Source organism: Leucoraja erinacea, chromosome 32, assembly GCF_028641065.1.
Source record: "Leucoraja erinacea ecotype New England chromosome 32, Leri_hhj_1, whole genome shotgun sequence".
Taxonomy (NCBI): Eukaryota; Metazoa; Chordata; class Chondrichthyes; order Rajiformes; family Rajidae; genus Leucoraja; species Leucoraja erinaceus.
The window spans coordinates 2544326-2556229 of NC_073408.1; the positions used below are offsets into that span (position 1 = coordinate 2544326).

The 11904-nt window shown below is 43.0% G+C and overlaps 1 protein-coding gene across 2 annotated transcripts; it reads left to right on the forward strand.

Moving 5' to 3' along the window:
* Nucleotides 1–3404: 3404 nt before the first annotated feature.
* Nucleotides 3405–10847, forward strand: LOC129712270 (CST complex subunit TEN1-like). Of its 2 annotated transcripts, none has more exons than XM_055660567.1 (4): nt 3405–3552; nt 5715–5818; nt 7131–7219; nt 10268–10847. In XM_055660567.1, exons 2-4 carry the CDS (start codon nt 5730–5732, stop codon nt 10420–10422), a joined length of 333 nt encoding a protein of 110 aa, XP_055516542.1. In that variant the 5' UTR covers nt 3405–3552; nt 5715–5729; the 3' UTR covers nt 10423–10847. The 2 variants fall into 2 exon arrangements, with proteins under 2 accessions (XP_055516542.1, XP_055516541.1); XM_055660566.1 differs by having other exon boundaries at nt 3406–3552; nt 7062–7219.
* The last annotated feature ends 1057 nt before the right edge of the window (nt 10848–11904 follow it).

Below are 11904 nucleotides of genomic sequence, written 5' to 3' on the forward strand. Positions count from 1 at the left end.
TTGAGGACAGGCTGTTGCCTATGCAGCACGTCCCCCCTCTCCATGTCACTGATCGATCCAAAGGAACAGCAGGGCCATTACAGTTTGGCACCAGCGCCATCGCAGGAGATGCCAGAGCATGGTTGTAGACAACGACAAACTGCCTTAGGGGCTCCGACTCCGGATTTCCTTGAGGTTTACTCCTGGAGCCTTTTCCATGACTGGATATGGCCACAGGGCAGTGGAGCTTTTAAATCAGAGTTTTCCTTCTCCTAGATGGACTGCTTTCCCAGGATGACGAGCCCCATCTGCCTGAAACTTGTGGGGGCGGGAGTGTCTACCTTCCCGTGCAGGTTTATAGCACCTGCCCACTGCCCAGAAAACTAAAATCTTACCTAGATGTAAAAGATCCCTTAGTACTTTTCAAAAAAAGATGGGACGCTTGGTGTCCTGGTCAATAATACTCTCTTATCAATTAAAATTGCTGTTTGTGTTGAAAGGAAATTCGCTGACAGGACTTCTATATCAAAACAGTGACTACACATGAAAAACATTTTATTTGGTTTAATATGTTGGCTGTGATTGCAATGTTGCACAGGTTTTAGCTTAATTGGCTTGGCAACATTACAAATTGTCCCCAGTGTGTGAAGGATAGTGTTAAGGGCCTGTCCCACTTTCACGACCTAATTCACGACCATTTTACATTTCCTCGCTGTGTGGAACATTTTTCATCATGCTAGTCAAAAAGCGCCCCGGGGCGGTGATGTCAGGCCCCGCTCCAGGAGCTCTTCAACCCCGCAACTCGGGCGGCGAAGAAGTCGTGTTGCGAGAGCCCCTGAAAAGCGGTCTCCCTCCAGGGACGAGCGGGCCCTGTACTTGATGCGGGTGATGCGAGGTCGCACACCGGGTCTTGGTGCCTACGACTAGCATCACGGCCTGCTACGAACTACCTATGACCTCTGACGACCTCATGCTGCGAGTACGAGTCAAGGGCAAACTCGGCAGAGGTCGTGAATTAGGTCGTGAAAGTGGGACAGGCCCTTAAATGTGCGGGGTTCGCTGATTGGTGCGGACTCGGTGGGCCGAAAGGCCTGTTTCTGTGCTGTATCTCTAAACTAAACTAAAAAAATGAGTTAAATAAGCTCTCAAACAGGACAATACAGCATATGAACAACCCACCTGCCTGCACGGTCTGTGTCAAACTCTATCTTTTCTTAAATCTATCGCATTAAATAAACTTGCAGCAATGCAAGAATGTCATTGTCCTATCTGGGACACATGACAATAAAGTCTCTTGACTTGAACTCACTAACCTCAATAATTGCTTCCCCTTTCAATTTGTTACTGAAGCATCTGTGTGAGAGGTAATAAAAACATAATCAAGTCAAGTCCAGTCAAGAGAGTTTATTGTCATGTGTCCCAGATAGGACAATGAAATTCTTGCTTGCTGCAGCACAACAGAGCAAAAATACAGAACAGTTCAGTTCAATATACACATAAATAAGCAGATAAAGCACAATAGGCTGTTACAGTTCAGAGTCTGTTTGTTGGCGAGTTTAATTGCCTGATGGCTGTGGGGAAGTAGCTGTTCCTGAACCTGGATGTAACAGATTTTAGGCTCCTGTACCTTCTACCCGATGGTAGCGGAGAGATGAGTGAGTGGGCAGGATGGTGTGGGTCCTTGATAATGTTGGCTGCCTTTTTGAGGCAGCGACTGTGATAGATCTCTTCGATGGTGGGGAGGTCAGAGCCGATGATGGACTGGGCAGTAGATACAACTTTCTGCATCCTTTTCCGCTCCAGTACCCTCAGGTTGCCAAAGGAAGCCGCGATGCAACCAGTCAGCATGCTCTCTACTGTGCCCCTGTAGAAGTCTCTTTGTTTTGTTCTTTATCTACATCGTACTAACCTTGGGGAAACTTTATCTTCAATCCCTGAACTTAAAAATGTCAAGAAACACCTGAATAATATTGTGCTTTGTAGGATATGAACGATACTAATCATGATTGATATAATGTGCAGGCAGATGAGATTAGTTTGTCTTGGCATCATGTTCGACAAAGACACTGTGGGTCAAAGGGCCTGTGCTGTGCTATACCTTTCTCTGTTCTAATACACAAGAATTGCCAAAACATGTGGTCCAAGATTCTACATTGTAAAGAAGGCTCAACAAATGTTTTTGTGTGTTGGAAGGAAGATGCTGATTTATACTAAAGATAGACACAAAATGCTGGAGTAACTCAGCGGATCAGGCAGGAATAGGTAACATTTCGGGTTGGAACCCATCTTCAGTCATAGAGAAAGCCAGAACAAAACAGGGCCTGAAACAGATGGCCTCAGGAAGGGCCATAATGATTCAGTATTGACTGGCAAAGATGTGCAAACGACAGGGATGCGAACAGTGGAACTTGTATGACTACAGTGGAAGGGAGATGGAAAGGAATGTTTTTGATGTGCCAAACGGGGTTACAGTGAGAACTTTATCTGCTCTTCTTTGAAAATGGAAATTTCACAGGTCCATTGGTGTGGTGGGAAGTGGTGGGGCGGATGATGATGATCCCAAAAGATAGTTTGATTAGTACAGGTGTCAAGGGTTATGGGGAGAAGGCAGGAGAATGGGGTTAGGAGGAAGAGATAGATCAGCCATGATTGCATGGCGGTGTAGACATGATGGCCCGAATGGCCTAATTCTATTCCTATCACTTATGAATAAGGATAAAGGGGAAATCCTTTAAAACCGAGATAAGAAGAACTTTTTTCACGCAGAGAGTGGTGAATCTCTGGAACTCTCTGCCACAGAGGGTAGTTGAGGCCAGTTCATTGGCTATATTTAAGAGGGAGGTAGTTGTGGCCCTTGTGGCTAAGGGGATCAGTGGGTATGGAGAGAAGGCAGGTACGGGATACTGAGTTGGATGATCAGCCATGATCATATTGAATGGCGGTGCAGGCTCGAAGGGCCGAATGGCCTACTCCTGCACCTAATTTCTATGTTTCTATGTTTCTATGAAAAGATGTGCGTCCAATATTACGTTCCCCTACAATAATTCTGGTAGACAATAATCAAAGCAGAGTGATATTAAAAGGCCCAGTAGTGGTGCACCGAGCTGATTGATACCTGTGCAGGTGACCCGGAGAGGCGTTGCCTGGGACTCAGGTCTGCTTCCGGTCGCCATGGTTACCATCACCTGAGCCCGCTCGCCGCCCCCACCTCCTCGCCGCCCCCTCCCTCCCCTCAGGTCGCCACGGTTACGGTCACCTGACCTCGCTGCACGCTTGGCCCCGCCCACCAGTCGCCACGGTTACAGGTCCCTCCTCCGGTCGCCATGGCTACGGTCACCTGACCCTCCCCGCTCGTCGTCCGTCGGGGGGGGGCGGGGTAGCTGGTCGCCACGGTTACCGTCACGTGCTCGAGCCCCCCTAGCGCCAGCCCCGCCCGCAGGGTCGCCGTCACGCGACCTCATGTGCATGTGACCGCGCAGGCGCTCGCGCTCGCGGCGGGGTTGCTCGCGCCGTTGCAGTCCGCTCCGTGATCTCTGGTCCGCGCGCCGGCCGCCGGCCACCGGGACAGCGTCGGTCCGTTGTTTTCCCTTTTAATCTTATTATTTATTAAAAAAAAGAGCTTCGTCTGAGGGACAAAATCGGGTTACGGGGGCTGCGGATGGGATGGGGGTGGGGGGGAGGAAAAAGGCCAGAAGCGGGAGATGCAAGACGGGTTAGACTAGAGTGAGCAAGAAGTGGCGCTGCCACTTGGCTATATTTAAGAGGGAGTTAGATGTGGCCCTTGTGGCTAAAGGGATCAGGGGGTATGGAGAGAAGGCAGGTACAGGATACTGAGTTGGATGATCAGCCATGATCATATTGAATGGCGGTGCAGGCTCGAAGGACCGAATGGCCTACTCCAGCACCTAATTTCTATGTTTCTATGTTTCATTCGAATAACTAATGCACTGCAGAGACTAGGTATCTGTCGAACATATAAAACAGAATTGGAGTGGTACAGTGTGGAAACAGGCCCTTCGGCCCAGCTCACCCAGCTACACTAGTCCCACCTGCCTGCATTTTGGTCCATACCCCCTCCAAACCTGTCCTCTCCATCTCCATAGATGCTGCTGCACCCGCTGAGTTTCTCCAGCATTTTTGTGTACTCTCCATGTACCTGTCCAACTGTTTCTTAAAGGTTGGGATAGTCCCAGCCCCAACTACCTCCTCTGGCAACTCGTTCCTTACACCCACCACCCTTTGTGTAAAGAAAGTTATCACTCAGATTCATATTAAATCTTTTCCCCTTCACCTTGAACCCATGTCCTCTGATCCTTAACTCACTCCGCTACTCTGGGCAAGAGACTCCATGCATCTATTCCTTGGAGAAGAGGGCACGGCTGGAGCAGTCGCTTTCCCCCCAACATAACAAACTTGCCCATCGATAATAGACACAAAAAGCTGGAGTAACTCAGCGGGTCAGGCAGCATATCTGGAGAAAAGGAATAGGTGACGTTTCGGGTTGAGACCCTTCTTTGGAAACTGGCCCATTGACAGGCAAATCCCTCGGGAAAGGTCAACATTGTGTGGTAAGTTCTTTGTGTGTCAATGGTTTTAGGTCATGGTGTGTCCTTACATCAAGTTTAAGCACTCAAAGAGACTTGGAACAGGATCAGACACAACAAAGCTGGAGTAACTCAGCATAGTCAGGCAGTATCTCTGGAGAGAATAAATAGATGTTGTTTCGAGTTGAGACCCTTCAGACAGAGTCAGGGGAAAGGGAAATGGGATCTATAGATGGTGTATTGAACAAATGATTGAAAAATATGCAAAAAGCAAGGATCAGCTGCCTTGCGCTTGATCTGAAGTTTTGTTAACCATGTAGTTTAGTAAAAGGGCATAAAGTGCCAGAGTAACTCAGTGGGTCAAACGCATTTGGTGTCTTTCCAAGCAGCATCTCCGGAGTACATGCACAGGTGACATTTTTGTTGGGACCTTTCTTCAGTCTGAAGTTTCAATGTGTGTTTAAGGCCTCATTGAAATTGAACTTTTTGCTCCAAAACACTATCTGTAAGACCATTTCAAGTACCTCCAGGGATATCCTTTCTTTACTCAAGTTGTGAATTACCAGTACTTAATTTTCCAATGCCTTTTTGTACACCTTTCTGCTGTAATGCTGATGCTATCCCCTTGAATGTTCCAGACCTGCCCTTCTTTCAACTATGTCCCTGTGATAGCAATAATACCCGTGTCCATATAAAAGATCTAAGTTTATCGGTCTTGCATTCCTCCTGCAATTTAGTCTTGTGTTCCTCCAACAGCAGTTTGCTCTGCTGAGTGGACTGATTCAGTTTTCCTTCCATATTTCATCCACCAGATGTATGGTCTATGTCACATCAACATCGTGTTTTGGATTAAATTGTCCCCCCACACTCTGGCAAATTCTCTACAAACTTTGGGGATGTATTCAAGTGATTTATAAGTATCATGGAGCGAAATTTCATCCAGCGCTACATATAATTTTTTACCTCTGAAAATTACTTTCATTGTAAACCTGGAAGCATTATTGCCAGCTGTTTGTTCCAGTGTTAATGGTAATATAGGATTGATGGTAACAGACATGCTGCTTCTTGGTGATAAGTGATAACCAACCCTGAAGCCCCATTGTGACAATCAGAGGTAACTTGTATCTTCAATGTAATCAATGACTATGGAAACAGAAACTAATTTCAGATTTTTAACTCTCACTCAAACAGAGAAAAGAAAAGAAAATGCTACCAAAGCCTGGCGTATTTCACTTTTTGTGGGAGATTTGTTCAGGTGCAGTGGATGAAGGAAGTACAGTGAGAACATTTGGCAGGTACGTGCCAATAGTTGCATAATTCACATCAACACTTGCCTTACTTTCCCCTGTATTCCTCTTTATATGGAAGTAATTCACAGAAAAAGCCTCCAGGCAGATAATTTCTTCTTGCACTGATCTAGTTTATCCCTCACATGAGTCAACAACCTCCTTCACCTGTGCTCTTCTAATAACAATCTAACTGACTCCCAGTTTGAATTCCACTGCTGTCCTGCACGTCATTCAATAATGATTCTATGTGGAAAAATATACTTGCATACATTTGTTCTGAAGTATTGTTTTGTTTTTTTGTTGGCCTGTTATCATGACAGAATTTGATAATGCAAATTGTAAACTTTTCAATATGTTTACTAGCTTGTATGTCAATATATTAATTGACTCATGAAGAGGTGAATTGATGCATATATAAAGTCATGTGATGGGAGCAGAATTAGGCCATTTGGCCCATCAAGTCTGCTCCGCCATTCAATCATGACTGATCTATCTCTTCCTCCTAACCCCATTCTCCTGCCTTCTCCCCATAACTCCTGACACCCGTACTAATCAAGAATCTATCTCTGTGTAAAAATATCCATTGACTTGGCCCTCGGCCTTCTGTGGCAAAGGATTCTACAGATTCACCACCCACTGACTAAAGAAATTTCATCCTCATCTCCCTCCTAAAGGAATGTCCTTTAATTCCGAGGCTGTGACCTCTAGTGCTAGACTCTCCCACTAGAGGAAACATCCTCTCCACATATGAATAAAGGAACATAAGTATATGGTAGTAAGTGGGTGAGCTGTTGCAAATAAAGAATAGTGTGGGTCAGCTGGGTTGAATAGCCTATATCTGACTTTCAAATTTGATGTAACTAAAGGATTGTGATGTAAACTTCCTTTTGGCACTCTCCTCTAACCCACTAGCTCAGTTGCCCATTGATTCTTCTGGAAATATTGCTTTGCAAAAGGTAAATGGATATGTTTGTTTCCAGACTGAACTGTTTGGCAAATGTAGAGATTTATGAAGATAGACACAAAATGTTGGAGTAATTCAGCGGATAAAGGAGCATTTCTTGAGGAAAAATAGGTGACGTTTCGGGTTGGAACCCTTCTTCAGGCTCAATGAAGTCCTGAACAGCCAATTGATAAAATTTTCAAACCATATACAAAATAGCAGAAACATATTGGACCTACCTCTGGTGTAGCACAATGCTGTTCCTGTTGTCACCTTCTCCATTTAAACATTTTTTTAATATTGTAGGTTAACTAATTATGATGCCAGGATCTCTGAGGCAGCACTCTCTGTTCATCACAATTCAAATGATTACAGACTTCAAGTCCTCACTTCACTGGTGGAACCATTTGAAGCTCGGATCGGAACAGAATATATGGCACTTGGAGAGATGGAAAGCACAACAGGTAGAGTGGGGGAGGCTATGAAAATGATTTGTTTCAGCTCCAGCATGATCTCACGGAATTTCTCCAATGCGGCTTCCTGGTCTTTGAGCTTAAATCAGCTCGTTGTTAAAGCCCCTTAAATCCTAGCTTTGTCATTAATAATCTATCCAAACACTTCTGTGCTGCATTTTTTTGACACTGCTCCTGTAAGGCATCTTGGGGGTGTTTTACCACAATCTAGTTGATAAATAAATGCAAGCTGTGCTTGCAGGCAATTCCAGCTTGTGCATGCCAATGACGGCTTGTTCCATCTGTCCATTATATCTCAACTTTTGTCCATTAAATCTCAAGCTGTCCGAAGTACAGATTTAAAACCAGCAGAGGTCAGTACTTAATCCAGTTTTCCCTCTATATTTGTATAGCTTAAATTTGGGTATAAAGAGCACAATTCCACTTTGTCATTAACATGTGGCAGGTTTAGAAAATTAGTGAGAACAGACTTCTGGAAGCCCTGTGGTTATGGGAATGGTTAGGCAGTTATAGATTGCACTCTGCTAGCATAATGGGATATTGTTTGCAGGTGTAAACTAATGATCCTGGGGTGTGTCAGGGAATTTAAATTAATGTAATTGGATAAACATGAAATGAAAGCAGGTGTGTGTAATATTGGCCATTAAACTAATGGATTGTTATGAAAATTAATCTGCTTAGGCCTTGGGAAAATAAGTCTGTCATTCACAAGTATGGTGTACTTCAGATCTAGTGGTTGATCTGCAACTTCCACTGTTTAAGGTATCTGGTGATAAATGCTTAAACTACCAATGGAATTGGTATTTCATGAACAATTACAAATACAATTGTCATTCAGAGGAGAGCTGGACTTGACCAACAATGGCGATTGAAGCGTATTCCATCATCTTCTTGTCTTGCGCCTTGGGGAAGTGAGGCACTCAGAACAGAAAACCCAGGGTCTCGCCCTACCTGTGTGGAGAGGTGCAAAGCAGTTTCTCAAGTTTCTTTGATGGTCAGGGATAATAATTCAATTAATTCTTAAGAAGACTAATATTTGCTGGAGATGATCATTGCCTGATTCATTATTGAACTGCAACATTGCAGTGAAATGATATACAACTCTCAGTGTATGTGTGCATCGATTGCAAAGAGAGCTAAGCATTCTTTCTGATCATCAGCAAATGTCCTGAATTCTGATCAGTTCAAGGCTAGCCAAATCATTGTAGAAGCAGCTGCAAATAATTGGGCCTCATCATTGGACACTTTGTAGATAATATACTTGGGCTCATGATCATCTCCATCATTCTTCCCTTGTTCCAGTGCCCATAATCCAGCTGAGTCCTACCATGTGATTTATAAAGGCTATGAACATATGATTGGCTGCAGGAATAGTTCACTTGGCTTCTTGAGCCTGCTTATCCATTTAACAAGGACATGGCTGAGTATGAATTCTATTGTGCAATTCTATCTACCTGCTGTAACTGTTCACATCCAGGCTTATCAAGAATCTCTCTTTTTCTATTATAAAGTGTTGAATGTGCCTTAAAGATGGTCTGCCTTTCTTGCATATTTGGTGTATATGTAATTTTGGACCTGTAACTTCCACTCTGTTTTGCGTATATGGACCCATGAAAAAAATGGTATCCTTAGTCTTAAATGGTGACCCCTTATTTTTAAACATTGACTCCAGATTCTAGATTATCCCACAAGAGGAAAAATAAATTACCATGCCTATCGTGACAAGTCCGTTTTTATTTTTCTAAGCTCTAATAGAAACAACTCTGTCCAACCTATTCTCATTTTGGGAGTTGGTCTGGTACTATGAATTGTTCCCAATGCATCAACATCCTTCCTTGAATAAAGAAGCAAATTCTGGACAGATGCTCCAGATGTGATCTCACCAGTACACCATATAACTGAAGCATAACTTCCCTACTTTTGTATTCAATTACCCTAGCAACAAACCATAACATTCTGTTAGCTTTCCTAATTACTTGCAGCATAAGTTCTTTTGGTTTTATATTCCATGCTGGTATTTACATAGCCATGGATACCATATGTTTGAAGCTGACATTAGCTTTCCCTGCTACTTGCAAAGTTTTATTTCTCAGTCCTTCAATATTTGCCATTGAGTATATATCTCTGCATTCTTTATTCCACTCTACATTTTATGTCTGCGCACTTCACAAGTCTATACGTCCAACTGATCACTTTTACTCACAGTAATGATACATTTTTTTGTTGAAAATCAGTGGTTTAGGTGTATATGAAACTACGATGCAGTTTTGAAACCACAGTCTCCTGCTTATTTAAGTTGGTCAAATTTTTTCAGATGCAAATTCTAGCTTTTGCTACACCTGCATGGAATGGCTATCTCCTTTGTTCTTCCCTTGAGTCCAATCCATTCGGTTGAATTGGAAACCCTAGCAAACGAACTTTGTGCAGAATAAGACATTTGTTTCTGAACAGATGATTGTCTCTTCCACTTTTGATAATTGAGGATCATAAATAAATATCTGGATATGATTTAACAAGGACAAAATATCATGCTTGTAAGCATTCTTCAATGGAAGGAAGATGCATTATTCTTTCAAATATTAAGGATGGTTAACATGTGCAATTTGTGGCCTGACAATTTTACAAGATCAAATGCAAGATCAAATGCAAGATGGAGTAATCACTCATCCTGTCACTCTTGTTGTCTCAAGTTGTTTGATGCTAAATTTTTCTGATCGAGAAGAGGATGTAGGGATATAAAATAAGCTAATTGGACTATCTGTCCCTTGATCTTTGAGTTCAGCTGAATATCACCTAGTAAATCATTAATGAAATATTTCAAAATTTGGATTTAGTGGTTCATTGTGCAGTTAACTGGAAAATTGGATTATCATAGCTATTTTCATATCCACTTTGTGTACTGGGCAGATAGGCCAGCTGCAGTACTTTGGCTAAGATGGAGAAGCACACCACAAGGCTGGAAACTTAGTTACATTGCTTTTCTCACATGCTGCAATTGTTTTGATTGCTGGGGTATTAACTTGGTGGCATTATTTTTAGGGAACGTTCCTGTGATCCAGGCTCGGCTGCTAATTGATGCGGATGGAGTTGACTTGCCATTACTGGAACATGCTGTGCAGGAGCAGAGAAAGTACTTCCAACAAAGAGACAGAAGTGCCCTTGAAACCAAGAGAACAGGCAGAAGAGATGTGTGAATGCGTGCACTCAAATTTGCCATTGGAGTTGCAGTTTCTCGAGGCGTGACAGCTGTTTGTGTTTATAGCTGTCTGATTTCTCTGAATCTGCTTGTTTTGGGCTGGTACAGAGCATCTAGTCTGCTTCCTGCATGTCGTGCTCACCTTGCCTTTCAGATGTCACAACTTGGCTATTAAATGTTTAAAGTTCAACCAGCATTGGGAAGTTGCTGATGTATTTGGAGTTTTGAGTATCGTTACTAAACAACTATAATGGTACTGTACACAGTGTGAGTTGATTGTAACCCATACTACATCAGTGAAAGAAGGAAATTGGATTTTGACCATTTTGCAGACTTGTTTTCCGTTTGAATTTTCAAGATTAAGACTGGAGAATACTTGTTTTTGCTGCTTGTACATAATAAATCTTAGGTTTTGCAGAGCTATGCATGTGCTATCTTGTTGGATATTTAATGCAGGCACAAAAAGTACCAAGATATCCTTCCAAAACTGGAGCAGATACTCGGGGTGCTACTGAGATTAGGTCTCAAGGATAAAAGTTCTGTGATCACAAGAATAATTGAGTATTTTGGGGAAGCGACACTTTAGTCCCTGTGAACAAATTGCACAACCCTTGTTTGCTGCATGAGGTAGGCAATTTCTGGCTACCCTCAGGCTAATTTCTGACTGCCTATTGTATACATGGGAAAACTATATAGCAGATTGTGTGTAATACATGAAAACAGAAGCAAGAGTGGGATATTCAATCTCATTGCTGACATTGTGGCAGTGGCTCTATCAATGGTGCTACTCTGCCATGTTTGAAGCCTGTATAATTAGAAACAGGTGCAGGAGTAGGTAATTCGGCCCTTCGAGCCAGCACTGCCATTGAATATGATCATGGCTGATCATCTAAAATCAGTGCTCCGTATCCCCATATCCCTTGATTCCTTTAGCCCTAAGAGCTAAATCTAACTCTCCCTTGAAAACATCAAGTGAATTGGCCTCCACTGCCTTTTGTGGCAGAGAATTCCATAGATTCACAACTCTCTGGGTGAAGAAGTTTGTCCTCATCTCAGTCCTAAATGGCCTACCCCTTATTCTTAAATTGTGACTTCCCCAACATTAGAAACATTTTTTCTGCATCTAGCCTGTCCAATCGTTTACCAATTTTATATGTTGCAAGTCCTTGAAATCAACTGACCCAGTGATTCATGCAAATTCTGTTCATAAAGATTGTGACAGGCTGGCCGCAAATACTCTTGAGGTCACAGGAAGAAATTTCCAGGAGGACCAGAGAATATTTCCCCAGGACATTCTCAATCTTTGTGAAAATACAGGTATGTAATATCTTCACCTGCACACCTGCAAAAGAGAAAAGACATTGATCATTTTGAATTTTGGCAATGGGAGCATGTGAACACCATTCTCAAGCATACAACTTCCCAAAGTACCCATCCACCCACCACATTTAGCAACACTTGCTGTACCTGCACAGAGTCT